The following is a 25425-nucleotide window of genomic DNA, read 5'->3' on the forward strand; positions in this document are numbered from 1 at the left end:
TGAGATCACAGGCTTATGCCACTACATCTGACACCTTTTTTATTTTGAGAGAAGGTCTTGCTAAATTGCAGCTAGAGTTGTGTGCTTTGTGGATCGCAACCTAGATAAAATCTGGAATAAAATTTGCAACTTTTTCTTCTGTACCGCCTTGTTTCAGTGTGAAGGCTTAGAGTGTTCATTAAAAGACGTCGGCTTTGAGAAGGAGTCAGTAGAAGCACAAAGTCTGAAGGTAAAAAATGATGCAGCTTAAAAATCTGGGGAAAAGTTCTTTTTCATAACATATATTATTCAAACAATAAGGTATATAAATTGCGACACTGTTTGCCTTCACTTCATCCACAAGAGAGTAGGTGCTAACTAGAATTAGGCCGGAGGTTTATACTGTAAGTAGTGGCGTGTTGGTAAATGCTTAATGAGTGGTGTCTGAAAAGCATTTGTGAATTCTGTGGTATGAATACTCCCACTGTGGTCAATTTCAAGCTACCAACATGTTGTCCCTGAGTGAGACGTTTCAAAGACATCTACACAGTTTCTACTCTAGGTGTGATTCAGCTAATTATAAAGATGTATGGTGATTTGAGGTGTACCTCAAGTTAGACCAATTAGTTAAGGCTGTTTTAAGAGGGGGACTTGTAAAAAGCAGAGTAGTGGCAGTGGATGCCTGTGGCACACGCCTGTAAGTCTGTCACTTAGGCTGAGACAGGAGGATCCCTGTGAGTTCAAGGCCAGCCTGGGCTACATAGTGAGACCTTGCCTTGGGGGGGGGGGAGATTTAGAAGGCATTTGGCATGCTAACATGAAGAGCGAAAATAGCAGAGCAAAGATCTGTTCACTCAGGCTTGGTGGTATTACGGATAAAGTGCATCAATTTGCTGTTAAAGTAACAAGTGTATATAATCTAGCACAGCAAATTAATTTTTAGTCAAACTGAACCTTTGGAAAATTTCTCTAATTTTAGTAATTTTATTTTTATTTTTTCTGAGACAGAGTCTCACTGTGTAGTGCAGGCTGGCCTTGAACTTGCTTCTGTAGCCCAGGTTGGTGTTGAACTCACAGTGATCTTACTGCCTCAGCTGCCTGAGTGCTAGGATTACAGATGCGCGCCACCATACCTGACTAGTTTTAGTAATTTTACAAACTTCTTTTTAGGAATAGAAATATAATTGAATATAAACTCTAAGATGATATAGTTCTTAGAAAGTTAGATGGTTAACTGTGTACATAAAAACCAAACAATCCTGGAGACGGAGGACAAGAAAAAGTGGAGAGGGAAGATACGCCATGCACAGGAACCTGATAGCCTCAACCAGTGTAAGCATTGTGTGTCACATACATGAGATAAGATTAATAACATCAGCGAGATCAACAGTGGAGAGGGGACTTGGGGAGGCGGGAAGGAGAGAGGAGGACGGGAACCAAGGAAAAGAACCAGTCTGTGGTATGTGAACGCACCTCCTGCAAGGTGATTGTAAATGCATGTATTGCAAATGTAGTAATACAAACCAAAAAAACCAACCAGTAGGATCATTTAGGTTCAAGTTGAAGAATTCCTATAATGAGGTAGGCAGATTTGAGGAAGTTTTTGTAAACAAGTTTTTTAATTACTGTACTATCTTTTGGTTTATTATTTTTTAAAAACAAGTTTGATGAAGGATCACAAATATCAGAGGTATGTTTATTATAGTATTTAAAATTCATTTGGAATAATCTAATCATGAATCACTTTAAATTAAGAAGTTTATAGGAAATATGTCGTAATTCAATGGGGACTATTACCATGATGCAACCTTAATTGGTTTTATTTTTTATGTTTTTATATGGAATTGGATTTATTTCTCATATTTTCCTTAGTATGCTTTTCAACATGCTTTAGAACAGGCTGGCAAACTGCATAGTAGAGTTTCTGCCATTTTTTTGTGAATCAAATCTTATTGGAACATAGCCATGTTCATTGTCTTTGTTGTTGATGACAATGATATGGTTGACTATGACAGAGATTATGTGGCCTGAAATATTTGCTGATTCCTTACGCAAGTTTGATGACTGCTGCTAGAATTGCTATTATTTTAGTATTGCAAAAATGAGCAAATATATAAACTACACATACATTTGATTGTACTATCTGATTTACCCTAACCCAGAGTTCCCATGGCTGTCTGACAAGTGTGCTTTCTATTTTAGGAAACCTGTGAAGAACTGGATAGGAACAAATCTAAGCTTGACGATGAAATATTCTTTCTAGAAAAAGAGCTTAAAGATGAGGAATCTACACATTCTGAACAGGAAGAATTGGTAAGGCTTTTGTATTTGAGCATATCAGGGAAAGAAAGGTTTTTTTGTTTCCTCAAATCAAACTCATGACCTTGCACTTGCCAGGCAGGTGCTGTGCCGCTGAGCTGCATCCCTTGTCCTGGAAAGAAAGTTTTGAGTTTTAAAAATTAATATGATGTTGGTTAAAATATTACATGCACTGTAAAAAACAGTGCAAAGGAGCCGGGTGTGGTGGCTCACGCCTGTAATCCCAGCACTAGGAAGGCTGAGGCAGGAGGATCATTGCAAGTTCCAGACCAGTCTGGACTAGGAAGTGAGCTCAAGGCCAGCCTGACCTGCATAGTGAGACCCTGTCTCAAAAAGATGAAAAAAACCCAAAATCCAAAAAGCAAAAACAAAAACCAAACCAAACTAAAACAACAGCAAAAACTGCAAAGAATATAGAAGGTTGTAAAGTAGAAAGCAAAATTTTTCAAATATGTCCTTCATTTCCTAGAAGTTATCTTGAGTTTCATGCATGCTCATGTTTTTTTTTTTTCCCCTGCGACAAAGTCACACTGTGTAGTTTAGGATGGCCTTGAACTCTTAATGTAGTCCAGGTTGGTCTCAGCCATCCTTCATCTCAGCCTCCTGAGTGCTGGAATTACAGGCCTGTGCTACCACATCCAGCTCTCAACACATGTTCTTAATGACATTTTCTGCTGTAGAAGTAACTAAGAGAATTTAAATTAAATCAGCACATACATAGTAAATTACATATAGCAAACATTTGTCTTTTTATTTTAAAATTTGACTTAAGGAAAATATTGATGTGTGTGAGGTCATTTAATAAAATGTGATATTAGTGGACTTACCTTGAAATTGTGTGAGTACATGAGATAGTTACATAACTTAGTATAAAATCCCTTTCAGTGTATGGTAAGTTAACTGAGCAGTTGATCTGAGCCCTCACTTATGAATCACGAGTGTTAGGTTAGCAGCATACTATATGTATGTATAATGGTTAGTGAATTCTTTCTTATTGATTAGTTCTGTCTTTGCAGAAGGCCAATGTTTCAGAAAAGATATGGGCTCTAGAAGATGAATCAAAATCCCTCAAAGCGCAAGTAGCTGAAGTAAGTTGAATTAGTCTAGTGAATCTATTGTGTGTGAAAAAAATTTTTTTTTTCATTTTAAAAAATTTTTTATTTTAAAGACCATAAAACCAAGCAAAACAAAACAGACCAAAGTCAATCAAAACAAACCAGTGTAAGTGACACAGGACTTCAAAATAATAGGAAATCAACAGTGGTTACCTTAATGCCTCCTGCTGTCTCCCAAATAGCTGCAGATACCTTCAGACATTAAAAAAAGTCAAGCAGAGCAGAACAGGATAAAACCAATAAAAACAAAACAATGGATGCAATACAAGACTTCAAAATAAGATAATAGTAAATCCAAAATGGTTACCATAAGGTGAAAATTGTTTTAATTTTACTATTTTTCCCTGATGTTTTGAAATTTTAATTTTTTTCTTTTTAAAAACAATTTAACTATTTTTATTATTAAGATATAAGATACTATATTAGGATTTGAGATACAGATCTTAGATATGTATTTTTTTTTACATGAAGTACTTCAAAAGTTTTTGTTTCCCCACTGGGTAAGTATTTATTATTATTATTATGATGATGATCTACTGAACAGTATTAAAGGTGTATGCCACTTAACACTAACAGACAAACTCCATGGAGTTTAATTTTTAGTCATGGAGACACAAAGTAAATAGGTAACAGAATTTATTGCACAACACGTAGAAGGTTGTAAGTGGTGAAACCATTTGTTTAAGATTACTTGGCAAATTGGCAGCAGAGTCAAGAATAGACCCTTATTTTTCTCTAAATTAATGACTTTGCTATCAATATTGGCAAACATTTGTCTTTGTTTAAATATCATGGCTTTTAATTAAGGGAAAAATAAATAAAAAAAATAGCAGGATATATTATAGTAACCCACTTTGACTTTCCATTGATTTAAAGCCCTGTATTGTTCTCACCATCTTGTTTTTGACTGATGTCTCCCTATTCTGTTTTGCTTGATAATACCAGGTTTGAAAGTTTAGGCAACAGCTGTGAAGATAGTGGGATTCATTATGATGCCCATTCTCGTTGACTTTTATCTACTTTTGAAGACCTATAATATCTCCAATGTTTTGGTTTTGCTGGTTTTGTTCTTTACTGTTTTGTTCAATTTTATTATAACTGATGATATAGGCAATTCTATTAGAGATAGCGGGAGGCATTATGGTAACCATTGTTGATCACCTTGTATTATGCTTTTACATTATCTATTATGTCCACCCTTTTGATTTGACTGACTCTGTTCTGTTATGTCACATTTGGTTCTACTCTCTTCCAAAAAAGTAATAACTGTGGGAGCAACAAAACCCAAAATATGTAATTGTCATTGTACAAAAGAGAGGAAAAGAAAGTGCTTTAAATGATATAACTGCATGTATATATAAGTGTATAACATAGATAATGTTATTACTGAGTTTTGTTGGATCATTGAACAGAACTGTTTGCAGTCTCACTGTTGGAATGTCCACTTTATAAGCTTTAATTTTTAACTTAAACAATTATTTCTAAAATGACAATATGTAATCCATTAACTAGTGATTTCCTGCTGTTTATTTTTTTCTGTAAATCTGTATAACTTGTACCCTTTCTCTGCTTTTTTTCTTTTTCTCCTTAAATAAAATTAAAAATAAAGAAATAAATAAATATCATGGTTGAAGGAGAATGTAAAATGGGCATTTGCTGGATTGTTGTACTCTATAGCTATTTTTTTGCTCAGGCCAAAACAACCTTCAAAATATTTCAAATCAACGAAGAGCGACTTAGGGGAGCAATAAAGGATGCAATGAATGAAAATTCTCAACTTCAGGAAAGCCAAAAACAGGTTTGTACTCTGGAGACTCTTCGTCTTGTGAATATGTAATTACAGACAGCCTGGCCACACTCATGACCGATCCCTGCTAGGGGTAAGTATAAGCTTTTTGAACTGCACGTGGAGGTTTTTGGTAGCTATAACAAATCAGGATTAGGAGACTAGCAAGGGTCAAGATGTTCTTAAATATATTGCTTACTGCCAGTAAAATCACAAATCAGTTCTCAACATGATAATTAGCCTATTCAAGAAAACAACATTGTCCTTGAGGACCAGAGGCAGTATTCTAGAAGTTAGCTACCTCTTTTAGAATATAAAGCGTAAAAAAAGAAATCTGATTTTTAACCTCCATGTAGCAAAAAGCAGAGTAGCATTTCTTTTTTTTTTTTTTAGACAGGGTCTCTTTATACAGTTCAGGTTGGCCTTGAGCTTGCTTTGTAACCCAGGCTGGTCTTGAACTCGCAATAGTCCTGCCTAATGCAGCCTACTGAGTGCTGGGATTACAGGTGTGTGCCACCACACCCGGCCTCTCAGGCCAGTTTTGAACTCACTGGATAGCCCAGGCTGGCCTAGAATTTGAGGTGATCCTCTTGCCTCAGCCTCCCGTGTGCTGGGATTACAGGCCTGTGCCACCACACCTGGCCGTCAGACTGGCAATTGGAAAGCTTACCTTGCTGTATCCTATTCAGAGATTAGGTTACAGTTTAAGACAGTTTATTTTTCTTCAGTTTTAGTTAATGACTACACATTTGCGGTACATAGTGCTGGAATCCCTGGTGAGGAGGTGGTGCAGGCACATAGCACTTCTTCATTCCTTTTTCATCGCCTTCCCCTTCCTTCCTTCCTTTCTTCCCCTCTCCCAGGAGTAGGCTTTTCCTGCACAGCATGTAGCAGGACAGACACCCTTGCATACTTTGATTTCTGTGTGTTTAGGATATAAATGTGTATGCCTCTGCTGCCGTCTTCCTCTAGGAATGCAGGTAACCCAGTGTGCAGCATCGTCGCAGAGTTGAGCACGAGCTCCTCTGCCAGACTGAAGGACGTGCAGAGAATAGCGGTGAGGGTTATTGAAGTTGTCAGTCTGGAGCCTAAGGTAGAAGAAATTCTGGTGGCAGGTCAAATGAGGATTTAACGTGTATTCTCTTCCTCCCTCACTTACACAGACACTTCACACATCTACATCCATTTCTCCCCTCCTTTTTTCCCAGTAAAGTTACAGTTTTTCAGTGGAAAAATTTTTCAGTGATTATATTATGATTACTTAATCTGAGCCATGTGGTTCTCCTGATCACAACTAACATTCTATCTTTCTTTTAGTTAACAGTTGTTACCTGTAATATGTAACTCATCTGTGCATTGCCTTTTGGAGGCACAGATGTCATATTCATGCATTTAAATGGTTTGATTAATCTGATAATTTCAGTGTTTTTATTTAAAGCAGTTCTTGAGGCCATCCATTCTCTTGGTCCAGTAAGAATTTATTTTGTAGCTTTGTTAGGCCTCTGTTGTCCTGAGAGTTTACTTCACTCCCATCCTGAGGATTCTGTTGTCTTTTGGGACAGGGTCTTTGCTGTGCACTTGAGGCTGGCCTTGAATTCACTAGGTAGCCCTGGTTGACCTTTAATGCATGGAGGTCCACCTGCCTCAGCCTCCCAAGTGCTGGGATTACGGGCATGTGCCTCTGTGCCTAGATTCCGTTACCTTTCTCCTGGGTTAGATCTTCTGTTTCTTGTGCTTATGATTTTTCTCTTCTTTGGTTAATTCATACTTGCACGTGTCTTGTTTTTCTCTCCTGTTTACTGATACTTTGGTTGAATATTATGGATTGGAATTTTCTTTTCTTCCATGATGTTTTGATGTCTTTGTTCCATCATCTTCACTTTTCATTATTACTTTTGAGAAGTCAAATGCTATGCAGATTATAGAACATCTTTTTTGTTATCTATTTTTTTCTTCCCTGGGATCTTTTAGTATCTTTTCATTGTTTCCATTTCCTTGAAATTACAAAATGGAGTGTGACTTTCATACATCGGGTTGGGCACTTGCAGTCTGGAAACTTCTCTCGATTCAATTCTGGGAAATGCACCTCAATGATTCCGTACTTTTAGGGAGATAGTTTAAATGATAATTGCTTGAAAATGTCATTTTTTAATCTCTTTGGAACTTTTCATTTTTTTCTTTGATATTTTCCACTTGCAAGAATATAATCATATAAAAAATCTTAATGGAGGTAGATATGGTGTGTTACATGTGACATAAGGAATGCAAGAAAAGACCAAATTACTTGCTGTGGTGGCACATGTCTGTAATCCTACCTACCTAGGACGCTGAGGCAGGAGGATTGCAAGTTTGAGGTTAGCCTGAGCAATTCAGTGAGAAGAGTCAAAATCAAAGTTGTGAAAGAGCTAGGAATGCAGTTCAGGAACAGCACGTATGAGACCCTGCGTTCAATCCTAGCACACACACATGCACATCGCAGAAAGAAGAAAACCCTTACCAAATGTAACACATTTGTACTGCTGGGAACCCTTTTCTTTGATATAAATTTATTTTGTAAGTCAGTTAAAGAATGCTTAAATGCCTGTTATTTTACACTACTTTTATTTTGAAAGTTGTTTGAAAACAGCATTCTGTTCTTCTTAACCATGTATTCGTCCAGTGATTTAAATTCAGGATGGCTAAAAATTGCATTTTTAATTTTTTAAAATTTTATTTTAAAGAGAATAAAACCAGCCAGAAAAAGAGAGAATAAAGCCAATCAAAACAAAACAGTGTAAGTGATTTTAAACCAGGATAATAGAAAATCAACAGTGGTTACTATCATGCTTTTTGTTATCTTCAAAATTGCCACCCATACCATCAGACATAATAAAATCAAACAAAACAGAGTAAAACCAATCAGAACGCTGAAGAAAGCAAAGTAATAAAATGAAACAAAATAAAAAGATAATATTAGATTTCAAAAACAAGACAGAAAGCTGGGCATGGTGGTATACATCGTAATCCCAGCACTCAGGAGGCTGAGGCAGGAGATCACTGTGAGTTCAAAGCCAGCCTGGGCTACATAGTGAGTTCAAGGTCAGCCTGAACCATATAATGAAACTCAGCCTCAGAAAAGACCCCCCGCCCCCAATGCAGAAAGAAATTCCTCATAGTTTCTCTACTGCATATTGTTATCCTCTAAATAGATGCTCGGACTACTGCAAAGTCAGACAGTATAAGAATTAAATTGTTTTTATACCTTAGTTGTTATCAACCCAGCCTCTGAGTGAGCTGATTTTCTCCCGGCAGCAGTGGTGGTGGTGGTGGTCTTGTCTCCCAGCCTGCATGCCACCTGGCTCACGGGAAGGGTGAATTGGCTTCTTGTTTCTCTTCCTGGCCCAGCATAACTGCTGCTGGCTCACGAGAGGGGCAGAATGTCTTCTTTCAATTAATTTTTATAAGACGACATAACGGGAAATATAAAAGTGACAATTTTATGAAATTTATTCAATACAAGAATCCCTGGATGAAATGACCTCTGTCCAATTGATGCTCTGGACAGTATGTAAACAGATGCACTGCCTGAGTGGTGCTTGGGTAAAAAGTGATTAATGTCTTAGTGATATACCCAGACATACAGATAAGTGTATCTGTACGTAAGTGTGATGAGAGAAGTTGGTTTCTTAGTTATTTTTTCAATTTCAGCTTTTACAAGAATTGGAAATGTGGAAAGAACAAGTAAATGAGCTTAAAAAGCAGAAAGTAACATTTGAAGACGCCAAAGTGTGTGTAGAACAAGTTCTAAGTGATAAAGACAGTCGCATCAAGGTAAGTAGCTATCACAGTTTTCGTGACTGAGTCGGCGAGAATACTGACTCTGAAATTTTAACACTCTTTGTTGGCAGCTTTTGTTTTCATTAAGTGTTTGGGTAGACTTTTAAATACTTCTTCAAGATTTAAAGATCATGTACATCAGTATTCTGTATGTCCATTGTGTGTGATTTTTATTTATTTATTTTTTTAATACTGAGAATCGGACTCAGGACCTCATGCCAGGCCTGTGCTGACCACTGAGCTAAATCCCCAGCCCTCATTTTGTCTCTGTATTATCTTACTCTGGGCACTTAAGGGAAAAGAATGATGGGTTTTACCTTTTCTTTTTAGGCTGCCATCTCTCTGCTGGTAAGAGGTTGGAAAGAGTATGAGAAACAGGATAGACAAAGTGATATTTATTGACTGAATGTCTTTAATGTCTGAATTGCTGATATTCTGTACTTCCATAGAGATAGAAACCTTTTAAAAAATAAACTTAACTGGAGTTTGACTGTAATAATAGGAATAAAGTAGTTGGTGCTGCTCGCAGTGTTGGTCTGACTTTCTCCTGCCCGTTTTCCCTTTGCCAGCCCCTTTTTCCTGCGTATTACTCCCTACCACAGCCCCTGCCAGCCTGTACCGGATTAAACCCAGGGCCTTCCCACCAAGCTACATCCCCACAACTTATTTTTTGTATTTTGAGACAGGTTCTTGCTAAGTTGCCCAAGCTGAGCTCAGCCTTGTGATTCTACTGCCTATGCCTCCCAGACTGCTGGGATTGCAGGCGTGAGTCACTATGCCCCATTTCTTTTTTAAATTTTAAACTTTCATAGTACATATAAATACTCACTGTGAGTATCAATGACAAGATGAAAAACTTTCAGTAATCTATACAGTAAAATGGGTATTGCTATAGATTTATGCTAGTCTTGTTGCTACGAAAATATTGTCAAGATACTAGCTTCAGGAATTTTATTTATGATTTGCCAGATGTTGCCCCTCTATCCACAGATTCCAAAATTGTGACTTCAACCAACCATAGATCAAAATTTCCCCAAATTGCATCTGTATTGAACACAGTTTCTCCTTGTCATTATTTATTCCCTGAGCAATAAAGTATAGCAAAAGATTACTAGGATTTACACTGTATTAGGTATTATATGCGCTCTAGGGTTGATTCAAAGTATCAGGAAAATATGTGTAAGTTAGGAGCAAACACTATGCCTTTTTTATGAGGAACTTGAGTGTCCGTGGCTTTTGGTATCCATCATGGGAGAGATGGGAGCCTGGAACCGATTTCCTCTGAGTACTGAGGGATGAGTGTGCTTTTTTTTCTCCTAAACTTACTCTACCTAAAGGGCTTGGGATTCTTCCTAAACAGAAGAATGAGCTGTGATTCCCTAAGCACCACTCAAAAATGTAATGTGTGTTGTTTTTGCCATAAACCTTGAAGAGAGGGATGAAGTTGAAAGGTGAAAACTTCAGAGCAGGATGTAACCATTTGATTACAGTGTTAGAAAAGTGTCCTTTATCCAAGATTTGAAGCACTGTTGTAAAACTTAATACTCTCATTTTAATTCTCATCCACAATGTCTTTTTCTTTATCAACTGAATTCCTTAGCTAGTTGTTTAATTGAATGAGTCAAGTAAAAATCTGTGATCATTTTGTCTCACTGGCAGCTTCACATAGAATTCACTTCCCCCACAAAAAAACAAAACCAAATTTCACTCCCATGTTAATGCCAGTTTTATTTGTGACATGTGGGAAATGTCATATAGGAAATATTTTATACTTCATAGTCGTTTAGCATATTTGGCAATACATTTTATAGTTAGTAATAGAAACTATGTATTTTAATAACAGAAAATAAGTAGTTGTGTACTGTTATTTACATGGTTTGGTTTTGAACTACTGCTGTGGTTGGTAAGGTGTAAAGCCGTTAGCATAAGGCGTTACCCTCTCTCTTTGCTTTTCTCGTTTGTTAAATGTCAAGTCTCTGACTGAACACTTGTTAAAGATGAAAGACTGGGCTGCTGTGCTTGGAGAGGACGTGCCGGACGATGGTAACTTGGAGCTGGACATGAGGAGTGAATCAGCAGATGGTGCCCACATAGGTATTAGTCATGATCACCCTCTTTGCTAAAGTGGTGACGAGTTCTGCTTCCTTTTTGTTTCCCCTGTGTACCCTGTTCCTTATCTACCTGTACTTGAGCATATTCTGTCTGTCTGTCTGTCTGAAACACCGTCTGTCTCTCTGTCCATCCCACCAGTTCAGTTTTAGCTGGATTACTGCCTTTCTAGGAAATCTTTCTTCAGCTCCTCAAACTTAACAGCTTCCGTCCCTCTGTTCTCTCTGTGTTATGTGTGCCTTCATTGCAACAGTTTCTAAAATTGGATCATCTCAGTGCTCTTTTCTTGTGCTTAATAATTTATGTTAATTTTTTTTTTTTTTTGCTTTAGTCAGATGATTGTAGTACTTTAATCTTAGCAGTCTCAAATTGTCATTGCCATTGTTAGTTGCCTTCTGAAACTGGCAGGAGCTAAATTCACTATAGCCACTCACTAGATTCTCAAACCGTGCCCTTGGCTTATCGACAGATCTTTTTATTTTGATATAATTTTATTCTTAAATTACTTTTGTTAGCATCCATTTATACTACATGGTGATTACATTCATTATGGAGAGTTGCCACATGGACATAACACATCTTCTTTTTATGAACCCTGCTCCATTCCTCCCTCTCCTTTTTTTTGTGTCAGGAATTGGGACGGTTACAAAGGACTCTCATGACTATACAGCCAGCTAGCTGTGCTTTACACCTCCATCTCTGAAATAATTTCAGACTCCTACGAAGTAGTAAAAATAGTACACAGCTATCTTGTGCGCTCCTCCCAGTTCACTCCAGTGATTGTTCCTCTTTTATGACTTTCTTTTCTCTTTTCTCTGATCTGCTATATGATCAACACTGTCATTAAGAGTAGCAAGTGTGATTTTTTTTAAAAAAAGTAAAATATTCTTTTATGATAGTATTCATATGTTGGAAGAAAGTTATACTTCTGAAGTAAATATATGTAGTAGTCCTCAGGAACGGGTATCCACGCTCTCTAGTAGGTGCTTGCAACAACATTTGGTACTGATCACTATATGTGTTGTTTTCTTCCATGCCTACACGCCTATGATATTTAATGTGCAGTTTATAGTAAGAGAATTTTAACACTAGTGAAAAATTGTAACAGTATACTGTCAGGAAAATTATGTGGATATGACTGCTCTTATTCATAAGGCTACAGCAGGTCACCTGATAACTGAGATGACTGTTGAGTGACTGATGGGCAGACAGTGTATATAGCGTGGATACGCTGGCCAGATGGGTGATTTAGGGCTTAGGAAGAAGGGAATGCTGGGTCAGCATGGAATTACAGCACTAGGTCCTACTTAGCATAGTGCATAATTTAAAATAATCTGTTTATAGAATTTTCCATTTAGTATTTTCCAACCATTTATGCAATTTGGAAATCACAGTGCATCTGTAAATAAGGGAGGATTGTCATAAAGTTCTATGTTTATTTTTACTTATCTCATAAAAGAAACTAGTAAGTTTCTAGTAGAACTTAGTCTTGTTCACTGTTATTTTATTTGGGTTATAATTCCACTCAGTTTGGGTGCTATAAAAGGCCAGAAATAGTTGAGATGGTGGTCTGTATGTAGGTTGATACTCAATCCTTTTTATAAGTCTGTTTTTGGAATTAATGTAGAAGAACTTTTTAAAATGTTATGGTATACCTGGTGCTTTTATTGTTTAGCTTCCTGGGAACAAAGACCATTTTACCTTGTACTAAATTCTGGAATTACAGGGTTCTACTTGAGTGGATTAATAGTTATTTGGATATTTGTTGGTGTACTGTGCTGCTTTTCCAACTAATTGTAGTTTTATTTTTCACTATAGATAATGAGCCAAAAGGAGCTTTGAAGAAACTGATTTATGCTGCTAAGGTTTGTATTGTCACATAACTATGAAAATACGGATGAAGAAACAGCACATTGGTTAAACATGTATATTCTTAGTCGCTACTCTGTTTTATTATTTATTTTATTATTTTTTGGTGCGTCTCGGGAATTGAACTCAGGACCTCACTTGCCAGGCAGGCACTTGCCAATGAGTGATGTGCCTGGCCCCTTTTCTGGTTTTTTGAGGCAGGATCTTGCAGTGTGATTCAGGCTGACCTTGAGCTCACTGTGTAGCTAAGGCTTGCCTTGGAGCTTGTGCCCATCTTTCTGTGTCAGCCTTCCGAGTACTGGGATTGAGGTGTGTGCTGTGGCTCCTGTCTAATAGCTATTTTAAAAGCCCATTTGATTGTCCTCATTATGTGTATTTAAAAAGTGATCAGAAATTTCTGTCAGTTACTTACTTTTTTAACTTCAAAAACTAAAAAGTTTTAGAATCTATTAAAAACTTTCAAGTTTACTCATTACTTTAAATGATAAATATATTTTAAATGCTTACCATACTGTATTTTATGTTAGATTTCTCTTAGTACATTCTTTTTCTTTTGGTCTTAGTAGTTTCTTATCTCTACTGCACCATATCCTGTTTTGAGAAGTAAATATTGAGTTCGTTTTCTTCTGGCTTACTTGTTTTTCTTCTGTCTTGGTCTCTGCTCTTTATGTGAGGTCTTGGTAAGTGATAGGAAAACTGGAAACTTGTGTTGAAGGCGCAGAACGCACATAGTGACTCTTTAAGCACCCAGTAAGAAAACATGTACTGATGATCTCTATTCCTGGTCTCAGAAATAGTCATCCGGTGACTTTACTAGCTTTCTGACATGGAGGGATTGTTGGTTTCTAGGTGATGACTTTATTAGAGTGATAAAATAGCTTCAGGAGGGTTGGGGCGGCATATTGAGGGTTTTTGCTGCTGCTGCTGTTATTTGTTTAACTGTTTAATGTTACTTTTTTCTTCTTTTGCTCTTTGAAGTTAAATGCTTCTTTAAAATCCTTAGAAGGAGAAAGAAACCAGATTTATACACAGCTATCCGAAATAGATAAAACAAAGGAAGAGTTTACAGGTAAGTGGTCTACATAGTTTAAAAATATTTCTAAGCCCGGGGTTTAACTCAGTGACACAAACACTTGCCTGGCAATGGTGAGGTTGATAATTCGATTCCTGGTTTAAAAAAAAAAACAAACTAAATACATCTCTTTTTAGAGAATGAATTATTGAATCAATTTTGGAAAAATCCAATTTATTGGTGAGTATATGTGGAAACCATCTCTTTTTTGGTACCAAGAATCGAACTCAGGACCTTGTGCTTGCCAGGTAGGCGCTGTGCTGCTGCGCTAAATCTCTAGCCCCATTATTGTGGAAAATTAGTCCTGAGTTTTGTTGTTGGTAGTATTTTCTCATTTTATTTTACATTTATGAGAAGTAAGTGGAATAATTTTGAAAACATGTAAAACCATTTATTATGAGTGTCATATTTGGTGTAGTTTTAAATGTTAAGAAATAGCAAATTGAAAATTTAAACATTTTTTTACAAAACCAATCTTCAGTACTTTTTGCTGTATATGTTTCCTTTCTTTAATATAAATCCATGTTTATTACTACATATAAGTAGGGATGTTAGACCTGTAGAAGTAAATTCTATTTACTTTACTGATAATGTTTATATATGTGTGTATATATATATATATATATATATATATATATATTTTTTTTTTTTTTTTTTTTTTTGTCTTTTTCCTTTTTATCGGTACCAGGGATTGAACTCATGACTGCCTGCTTGCCAGGCAGGTGCTTATGCCGCTGAGCTAAATCTCCAGCCCCAATAATGTTTATATTTTTAATAAAAGTACCCAAGTATTTCCTGTTTTTGGGGATTGAATATAGGGCCTTAGCTCAGTGCTATATCCCCAGCCCGTTTTAACATTTAAGAAAAGCCCAGGACACAGTGGATTCACCACTGAATTTTACCACAATTTCAGAGAAGAACTAGCATCAGTACTCTACAAGCTTTTCCACGTAATTGAAAGGGAGTACTTTTGAACTCATTCCATGAAGCCAGTATTACTCTGATACTAAAGCTTTATAAGTATTTAACAAAAAAAAGAAAACTACAAGTCAGTATCCCTGATAAACATAGTTGCAAAAATTTCCCGTAAGATACCTACAGACAGAATTCAACAAATTATTAAAGAGATCATACACCAAGCCGACTTCATCCTGGGCTTACAAGAATGGCTCAGTATATGTAAGTCAGTAAGTTCAGTACATTATTACATAAGTAGAGTCAAGGGCAAGAAAATCACATAATCATCTCAGCAGAGATAGAAAAAGCATTTGATAAGCTGTAGCATCACTTCATGATAAAAACCCTGATGAAAACAGATATAGGAGAACCTCACTTCAAATTGATAAAAGCTGTATATAGACAATCACAGACAGCATCATAGTGAACGGAGAAAAACTGGGAGCATCGCTGTAAAATCAGGAATAAGATAGTTGTCCGCTCTTACCACACATGTTCAGCACCCAGCCAGAAAGATTAGGAAGATAGTGTTATTTTTAAGAAAATGGGTGGAATCTGGAGCCCTACTGTTGAGTGAAAAAAGTCAGAGAAGATGAGGCACAGAAAGTTACCTATAGCATGATTCCTCTTACATGACACATCTAAAGCCAGATAGAAGAGTGAAGTGAAGGAGAAACTGAGGAAGCAGAGAGGCAGTAGCTGGAAATGGGCTGGTGCTGGGGGAGGGAGGTGCGAGGAGTGAAACTGATGAAGGTGTGCTGTACACAGGTGCTGTTTCCCCGAACTGAACGTAACTCTGGGGTGTAGCAAGGATATGCTAGTAAAAAGTAGAACAAAGTCTGTATAGCTCCTTAGTTAAATATTACAGTTATTAAAATATGAACAAGATACCTTACACATTTTCCATTGAGTTTGAAGTTAGATTATTACTTTGGTATTTTTAGCAATTTTTTTCTTTCTGAAATGTTAGGGTACAACTCAGAATATTTATTTCTTTGAGTTTTCAAAATTTTCTTTAGATCGTGTTAAAAATCTCCAGAGTGAACAAGCATCAGTGCAGTCAGAAAACACACAGCTTGCAAGTGAGAATCAGAAGCTTCGGCAGAAACTTGAACTGATGACTGAGCTCTATCAGGAGAATGAAAGGAAACTCCACAGGTAAGAAAAATTACATTGTTGTTTTTATCATTATTATTTTGAGGTAGGGTCAACTGTGTAGTTTAGGCTGGCCTTGAACTCATGTATTTTAGGTACTCATGGCAATCCTCTTGCTTCATTTTCGTAGAGTCTGTACATGCAGATTTGCGTACTTGATGAAATTTATTTGTAACCCTCAAATCAGTTCTCGCAGAGCTTTTGCAGCCATTTGTGGGCAAAAACATGTGTGGGTTAAAAACTATCAAAGTTTGAATTGCCCAGCTGACGCTAAAACTCTGTCTTGCCTGTTTCAACTCTTAATCTGTAGGATGGGAGTCATTTTCGTAGTGTTCAGTGACTCATCTTTAACATTTTTATGCTTTTTTTTTTTATGATTTAGCTGTTTAAAATTCTCCCTAAGCGTGATGTCCAAGTACTGTCTAGTACTGTGAAATACATGAAGGCTATGACACATGTTACAGGGAAAATACATATCACCTAAACCTTGGTTAGGTATGAGCTATAGTACCGTTGACTGTGAGAACAGTGTAAATAAATCGACAACATGCATTTAAGTAAAATAAAGCAAGATTGTGTATAGATTGGTTGATAAAGTTATTGTGAACAGAGGCTAATAAGATCCTAATTTTATGTTACCCTTAGGAGCAGTGATCTAGTGTTTGTTAATTCAGGGCTTGTGGCAACTTCATGGAATGTGACTAGAATAAATGATAAGAACATCCTGTATATACTTGTAAGTTGGTAGAAAATGTTAATGCTCTAGTGAGGTGAAGATATTGGGTGGTTGGTTAGCTCATTCACTGCCACACTATATATGTCAGTGATTTGGATTAAATTTAGAGATGAAAAAAAAAATTCAGAGATGAAAACTTGCATTCATCATGGACCTGTGGGCCATTTTGGACTTCACAGGTTATAGAAGAGAAATAAATCTGACTAAATGAAAGACTTGAAATACAGCCTCAGGGATTTAATCAGTAAAACTAAGAATAGTCTATTCTTTTTAATTTACAGTACAGGATATAGTGGTACCTCTGTACAAACAATTCTTTTCATGATTCTGGTTGCAAACTGAATTCGATGAGAACCAAATCAATTTCAGTGGTTAGGTTTAGTGTTGGCCTTATGGGGAAATTGATTTGGTTCTTGTGTGATTCAATTTGTGACCAGAATCATGGAGAGAATTGTTTGTGCACTGAGGCACCACTGTATTGGAAGTACCTTTGGACAAAAGACATTATTTGAGATGGCAGAAATGCAGAAAAAATGAGTAAATTTTTGGGAATAAATTGTATATGGTTGATATGGGATTTTAATTAGATATATTTACATTTCAAAGAAAAAAAGCTCTCTTCTGTAGATTTTCAAAGCAAAAATGAGAGGTTGAATAGTATCCTGTCTGTGTTTATTTGCATTGTGATTTCATTGATTAATTTGAAATGTTTTAAATTATCCAAATATTATATGTCACATTCTTAAACTATCCAGTGCTCAGCTTCAATGAATTATGGTACTAGTTACTCTTCAGAGTGAAATATAGAGAGTTGACAGAACCAGTAAAATGTTAGATTTAAAATCTTCCCCGCACCAGTGAAATGTAAGTGTGGTTGTTTTATGTCTCCGTGGTTTTCAAGACCTATGTTACATTACTAGCACTTTTCCAAATTTAATACTGCAGAGAAGTAAAAATGAATGTAGAACTGCAAGCTTAGTATGTTGCTTTAAATATGTGAAGATACGGTTGTTCATTAGTTGTCTCCTTGAGATTCCTTTCAGAGTGTGATTTCTACGTTTGATAGGCCCTCTCAGAATCGAGGGGAGGGCAGATAAGAGCGCAGGCCTGGGGGAGGGGCTCCAAGGGTTGCTGGCCTTCTCCAGTGTACAGTCTGCAGAGACACACCTTCTCGTGAACCTGGGCTCTCATGCCTTCACGCTTTTCTGAAGGCAACACCTTTGTTTTCTTAAAGGATTTACTAAAGGTTGCTCTCCAGGTGTACTTTCTAAGCAATATGCATGTAATGTATAAAATATAAAACATTTACTTGTGTCCTATGCTATTTTTCCAGTAATTTCTAATATTCCTTTAAAAGTTCATAACAGAGAGGAGACATCTGTTTGGCGTTCCATATGTGTTTTCCCATGTTGTTCAGTAATATTTCTTGAGAGAATAGCATAAATGATACTACATGAAGCCGTGTGGGTAATGCAGAGGACTTGAGAGCCCTCTGCCTGGGTCTGGTTACAGTCACACAGCACAGTGTGTTACATGGGTCAGCAGTGAGCTCTGCATGTGAAGGCGGCCCGTAAGATTATGTCATCTAGGATGTCATGAGTCTCTTAGTTTGTGTAAGTACGCTCACTCTGATGTTTATATAATGGGGCTAAATTGCCCAATGACACATTTCTCAGCAGATCTCTGTTGTTAAGTAATGAACCCAGCATTGTTTTTCTGTTTTATTTTCACTTTTGTAAAATAGGAGTAACAATAGTACCTTTCTTATAGAGGCGTTGTAGTAGTTAAATATGGTAACACTTGTAAAGGGTTGGTCCAGGGATGCTAGCCTTTTAGAGCTTGCCGTGATCCAGACAGCCTGCCGTGTCTGTCACACGTGCCATAGGGTTGCTACCACGGGAATGGCTCGGTGTGGTGCTAGACTAATGGCACCTACTAATGGCTAGTAAATTACTTACTGCTATTGAAAGAACTAAGAATAGCCAGGTGTAGTGGCACACTCCTATCATCCCAGCACTTGCGAGGCTGAGGAAGGAGAATTTTGGTGAATCCAAGACCAGCCTGAATTACGGAGTGAGACCTTGTCTCAAAAAATAACAAATAGAAACTAAGATTAGTAAGTAGGACTAGTACTGCTTCTAATATTATTCACTTTGGGTTTATTCTGTTGTTGTTGTTATTATTATTACTGAACTGATGGAAGCCTAATCCCTATTTTTTGTTACCAGTTTAAAATATTGAAACAGTTTATTAGATGATAATTTTTTTGTCTAAAAACATTTAATGCTTTTTATAAAGAAAGCTTGATAAATGATAGTCATAATAGTTATTAGCATTTATCTTTATAACCTTATTTTTCAATAAATTAATACAGAAAACTTTTTTTGTCTTTTTGAGACAAGGTTTCACGGTCTAGTTCAGGCTGACCTTGAACTCACTGTGTAGTCCAGGGTGGCCTCTAACTTGTAGCATCCTCGTGTCTCAACCTCCAGAGTGCTAGGATTACAGGCATGTGCCACCATGCCTGGCATGAACGCTTGAGACCATAATTTCAGTACTACTGTCCTGAATACAGTATTATGTTAAGTTTATAATATTCCACACCATAAATGCTTACTTTTTTTTTCTTGCATGTGATATTTGTAGTGGTATTTTAAAAATTGTTTTAGAGGTAACAGTTTTGATAAATCAGAAAGATGTAATTGATTACTTTGTGACACATATTAAAAGAAATAAAACACTTGTTTTAAGGAAATTAACAGTAGAGGAAAATTCCCGTCTAGAAAAAGAGGAGAAACTTTCTAAACTGGATGAAAAGATTAGCTATGCTGTTGAAGAGCTGGAGACCTACAGGTATTAAATATAAATACTCTGTTTTGGGGCGGGGGCGGGAGTAGAGTATCTAAAAATTCAGTGATAGAAAAAAGATAAAGCAGCCAAAACCAAATGACATTTTTATTTCATTCAGAATTCTTGCTCTTATATAATTACACAGAAGAGTGAATTTTTCTTTTAAGCATATGTGATTTTTAAACCTCACATTTGAATATGAGCAATTCTGTTTTATGTTAATATCAAGAAACGTATAAACACATTAATTTTAAGATCTGTTACTTTTTGGTTCAAATGAGAAGAATGTATACAATCCTAACGAGTTTTACAGTGTATTTTAAAAAGAACAGTGAGCCATAGTTAACATCCTGATAAAGTTAATTTTCAATAGATCCAAGGAAATAAAAAAGAAATAGAATATAATAGTGTCCACAACATCTATAGTATATCCTGAGGTTTTGGCAGAACCTCAGAATATAGTATATAGTGACCAGAATATAGTATTTGTGTTATTTTGATTTACCTTAGGGAAGAGTAAGTTTGGGTTTTAACCAAAAGAAAGAATTATTTTGTTAGTCTTATAAAGTAATAAGTAATATTTTAGCTTGTAAAAGATGTTAATTTCCTAGAATTCTACTAAGATTCCTGGCATCTGAGTAAATCTTCCAGGGTCATACTTCTTAAAAAAAAAAAAAAAAAGAAAAGTTGTATACTGAACACTTCGTGCAACTTTGCTAGACTTGGAACCAAGTGGTGGCTTCAAGTTAAAATTAGGTCAGGGTGCCATCTGGGAAGATGCTCGGGAGAGGTTTGTAGAAGAGCCAGCATTCGAGGACATAAGTCTAGAGTCTGAAAAGAAAAGAACATTTAAAGGTTTTGTGCATGTCTTTGAGCAAGAGTGTCAGCCTCATCATTCAAAGAATAAGAAATATCTAAGACTTTTAAGAAACGCCGCAGGAAATATCCCCGCTCTCTTGGGTCAGATTCAGATGATGGTGATGGCCATTCAGGAGAAGCAGCGGTCAGCGCCTCTTGGCTTCAGAGCTTGCTTCTAGCACAGAGGCTGAGAGAAGTTACAAAAAATCTAAGAGGCGCAGGGAGGAAAGTAGGAAGAGGAAACATAAGTCTGACTCTCTGTAGTCAGATGCTGAATGAGAAAAGCACAAAAAAAAAAAAAAAAAGATTGGGAAAATGAAGAAGACCGAGATTGGAAACATAGCACAGATCACCCGAGCAAAGGGCTGGGCAGGAAGCTGGTGTCTGGGATACTAGGGCAGGGGACTGAGCGAGGGATCGGAAGAGTGGAGAGGAACGTGATTGGAGCAGCTGGGCGGTGGTCAGTAAAGTACTCCTGATACATGTTTAAAAAACACAGATCAGGGAAAGATTCTTTAGAGTTCCTTAAAGGTGCTTTCTTCGCATGAGTTTTGGAGTTACATTTTACACAAACAGAGCGTTGGGGTGTTTTAGTATTTTCTAGTGGAGTGTTTATTATATTTTAATACTGTGTTAGAGTAATTATTTGTTCCTCTTAGGAAACGAGCCAAAGACCTTGAAGAAGAATTGGAGAAAACCATTCAGTCTTATCAAGGGCAGGTAGGTATGTGTGCATGTGTGCGTATGTGTGTAATTTGAAACAATTCTGATTTGTTTGCATTGGTGCAGGGACACACTTACATGACCATCTACTTCCCTTTAGGTATGAATGGCATATGCCTATGGACCGTTTTTAGGGAACTAAGGATTCTGCTTCCTTGGGAATGTGGTTTACCTGGGATAAATAAACATGTATTAGCATTGAGGTCTCATAATTTTTTTTAAACAAAGTTTTGCTGTGTAGTTCAGTGTAGCCTTGAATTCACTGTGTAGCCCAGGCTGACCTCAGACAAAAGTGATCCTCCTGCCTCAGCCTCCCAAGTGCTGGGAGTAGAGGAGTGTCCCACCATTCCTGGCTGGGGTCTCATATTTAGCCAGGCTGGTTATCTGTTAGAAACTCTTTGTTGAGTTGATTACTGCAAAAAATAGAACTTTACTAGACAAAAATCTTGTTTGTACACTTAATTTTTGTTTTAAAAGTATAATGGAGTAAATCATGTGTACTTGAAAATTTGTTTTAAAATGTTTACTGTCTCACCAAAGATGTTTGGAATATTATGAGTTTATGGGTTGTACATTAAATCATGGTGGTAGATATAAGTGGTTTTTACTTAAGAAAAGTAATTGTGTTTTTATACCTTTGTTTTCAGGTTATTTCCCATGAGAAAAAAGCACATGATAATTGGGTAAGTTTTAAATGCTCCTATGGTTCTTTTGTCAGATTCTTTTTAGAAGATATACTGCTTATTTAAACTAGGTGAAAATAAAAGATAGTGGGTTTTTGCTTGTTTGTTTTTTTGAAACAGGGTCTCACTGTGTAGCAAGGACTGGCTTTGAACTCAGTGTGTAGTTCAGGCTGGTCTTGAACTCATGGCAATCCTCCTGCCTCAGCCTCCTGAGTGCTGGGATTATAGGTGTGTGCCACCATGCCTGGCTAAAGCTAGTATTTTTAAAAAATCACTTAATTTCATCAGTGGTGAATTTAAACGTTCAGAACATATACAAAGAAGTGATTATCATTGTCACTGTCATTTGTACTACTTAAATGAATTTAAATATAAAAGCATGTATATGTGTGTGTATGGGTATGTGTGTGTGTATATATATAAAATAATGAATCCGATTACTGTATTTTACTGTCTATAACTTGCTCTCAGGAAGGAGAGAATGAGGGAGAAGAAGGGGACATGACAAGATTTAGATGTATTACGTACACATATCTGTTCCCCATCATATTTGTAATTATTTTGTATTGCAAATGTGTACTAATTAAAAAAAGAGAAAACAAATAGACTAGATTTATTTGAAGGGGGGAATATTTTGATGAAGACTAATGGCAATTTTTTTTTACTATAATAGATTTTATTTATTTTTTTGAGGCAGAATCTCATTGTGTAACCCAGGCTGGTCTCCAACTCAGGACAATTGTCCTGACTCAGCCTCCTAAGTACTGGAATTACAGGCCCAGCTAATAAATGTTATTTAAACATTAAAAAACTTGCTGTCAACGAATGTTTCATAGTTTATAAAAACTTTCTCATTTGATGAACCTTTAGTGTTTTTTTTTTTTTTTGTTGCTGTTTTTTTGGTTGTGAGGCAGGGTTTCACTGTGAAGTTCAGGCTGGCCTTACACTTGCTTTTGTAGCCCAAGCTAGCCTTAAACTTACAATGATCTTCCTGCTTCAGCCTTCTGAATGCTGAGTTGTAGGCATGTGCCACCATGCCCAATTTGAACCTTTAGTTTTGTATCTACTTTTTTATGATTATGATTTTAGGTATTTCTTCATTAAACATTTATTTGCTTAATTGTATTAAATTTAATCCTCACTTTTTGGGCTGATGTTGTACTGTTTTATATGTCCTGTGGCAGTATTCTGTTCTTTACTGTAGTCATTTGTATTTAGACTTTAAATTTCATAAGACAGGAACTGTTTCTTTTTGCTTAGTAACTGTACCTAACAATAGTTTGTATAAGTAGTCACTATTTAAATAATAGTATTTTAGAGTGCAAAGCAGTCAGTCACTGAAATTGCAGTTTTGTTTAACCTTTGTAAGCTATTTAAAAATCTGCAATCACTTACCATCAACTTATTTTTATACATATTTCTGTGATATATCTTTAATATTGCTGGCTTATTATGAGTTTTGTGTCTAAGAGTTAATGTGTTATGCTGTGTGGAAACCATTCAGAAGTAATTTTGATTCTGCATTGTTAACACTTAAAAGAATATTTTACTAAAATTTTATTAGTGTAAACTTTTTGTTAGTATAAAATTGATTATATCATTACATATTAGAAAAAGATTTACACTTAGAATCTTTCTTTTGATAGTGAGTGCTCAAATAACTTAAGCTGTGCTTCTTGCAGATGTTTACCTAATGTATTTTTTGGCCAGTTAAAGTCATTTCTAAAGTATAGTTCACAATTTTAAGTGAAAGCAAATCTGACAGAATAGTAGTTCCTTTCACTTGTAAAGGGGTGGTTCCAGTCTAAATTGCCTACCTTTTTATGCTGTTAGGTATGATCAGACATGGTTAATGTTAAATTTAAAAAGGACACATTACCACTGATGCTCTCAGAAGATTTCTGCTCACTCTGAATACACTCATCTCATCATTCTTGCCACTTTCTGAGCAATTCTGTAAGTCTTTTCTCGAGAAGTGTCTTTAGTTGTGCTGTCCTGACTGTCTTAATGTCCTGAACTAATTCAAAATGCTTGCTTTTCATGATTGTTTTGACTTCCACAAAGAAGTTGCATGGTGCCAGAGGCAGTGAATCAGGTGGATAAGGAGACATTGTAATATTTTTATTAGGCCAAAATTGCGGTAAACATTTTGAATCAATTCAGGACATCCAGGCAGCTTCAAAAAGACAGTTAAAAAAGAGGACTTCCAGAATTGCTTCAGAAAGTGACGAACATGATGTGTGGATAAGAGTATTCAAAACAATACAGAAGCTTTAGATTTCACTAACTGGAGTCTTCGCTTTACTGTGATAGTATCACTTGTATTTTTGTCAAGTAAACCTTTGGATGTGGAAAAAAAGGGGGCATAGTTTGAGAGGGATTAGTGACAGTTTGACTTTTACTGTAATGAAGTTTATAGGTTTTTATGTAAACATTCATTGTAATTTTTGATCGCGGCTTGTAAGCCCCGTGGGTTGTGTTAGGTTAGCCAGGCTAATGTGCTCCGCATTGCTGCATGGTATACCCAGAGTCTGCAGAACGACTGGGAATACGTGGTCCAGAATACTGTGCAAGTGTAGCCTTTCCCCGCAACTGCTAGGAATATCACATGTTCTTGGTTGCTACTATAAACATAAGCTTTGTTTTCTATAATGTGTATACTCATTTAAAAAATACATATATTTTTTTGAGATAGGGTTTTGCTATGTAGCCCAGGCTGGTTTTGAACTTGTGGCAGTACTGCCTCAGCCCCCAAGTGCCGAGACTGCAGGCATATGCCTGTCTGTATTCTGATGTTAATTTTTTTTTTTTTTCTTTTTGAGACAAGAGTCTCATTGTGGAGTTCAGGCTGGCCTTGAGTTCACTTTGTAGCCCAGGCTGGTCTTGAAGTTGCAATGATCAAAGGCCAAGGATTTAGCTCAGTGGCATAAACGCCTGCCTGGTAAGCATGAGGTCATCTCCAGAACCAAAATTTAAAAAATAAAAATCAAAAAATAAAAAATTAATAACTGAGAACTTGCCACGATCCTCCTGCCTCAGCCTCTTGAGTGATTTTAATTTTTTATTAAATAAAAGTATGATTAAACAAGTGTAAAATACTTAGAGGAATATCATCTGTATAAATCTGTGTACGTAACAGTGCAGCATTGATTGTATTCAGCCATTTAAAAAATGACCTGTACAGGCACGCTGTGAAATTACTCCAGACCCATGGGGCCATGGAGTCACATGACTTCCCTTTGTTCATGACCACAGTGTCCCATAGTGGGGCTGCTGTACTGTGGCGCTGAGTTGCTGTGGCTGTCGCCCTGAGCACATGTGCGCCTACCCTGTCACCTGGGTCTCTGTGTCACCAAATGCGCTAACCCATGACTTCACAGCCATGTCACCAGACACCT

The 25425-nt window shown here is 36.6% G+C and overlaps 1 protein-coding gene across 7 annotated transcripts in view; it reads left to right on the forward strand.

Moving 5' to 3' along the window:
- Mia2 (MIA SH3 domain ER export factor 2) overlaps nucleotides 1–25425 on the forward strand; it is a 112629-nt gene that overhangs the window by 52095 nt on the left and 35109 nt on the right. For 5 of the 7 annotated variants that reach the window (XM_063246877.1, XM_063246883.1, XM_013154660.3 and 2 more), the window contains 13 exons: nucleotides 158–229; nucleotides 1643–1669; nucleotides 2182–2292; nucleotides 3315–3386; nucleotides 5107–5211; nucleotides 8887–9009; nucleotides 10989–11109; nucleotides 12943–12989; nucleotides 13972–14062; nucleotides 16042–16180; nucleotides 19665–19766; nucleotides 21281–21341; nucleotides 21992–22027. In XM_063246877.1, the coding sequence (XP_063102947.1) occupies nucleotides 158–229; nucleotides 1643–1669; nucleotides 2182–2292; nucleotides 3315–3386; nucleotides 5107–5211; nucleotides 8887–9009; nucleotides 10989–11109; nucleotides 12943–12989; nucleotides 13972–14062; nucleotides 16042–16180; nucleotides 19665–19766; nucleotides 21281–21341; nucleotides 21992–22027 (1107 nt within the window). The remainder of the gene's footprint in view (nucleotides 1–157; nucleotides 230–1642; nucleotides 1670–2181; nucleotides 2293–3314; nucleotides 3387–5106; nucleotides 5212–8886; nucleotides 9010–10988; nucleotides 11110–12942; nucleotides 12990–13971; nucleotides 14063–16041; nucleotides 16181–19664; nucleotides 19767–21280; nucleotides 21342–21991; nucleotides 22028–25425) is intronic. The other 2 variants (XM_063246894.1, XM_063246870.1) reach the window with 1 other exon arrangement.

Source organism: Cavia porcellus, unplaced genomic scaffold, assembly GCF_034190915.1.
Source record: "Cavia porcellus strain 051 isolate PalLab524CR breed Dunkin Hartley unplaced genomic scaffold, mCavPor4.1 scaffold_1, whole genome shotgun sequence".
Taxonomy (NCBI): Eukaryota; Metazoa; Chordata; class Mammalia; order Rodentia; family Caviidae; genus Cavia; species Cavia porcellus.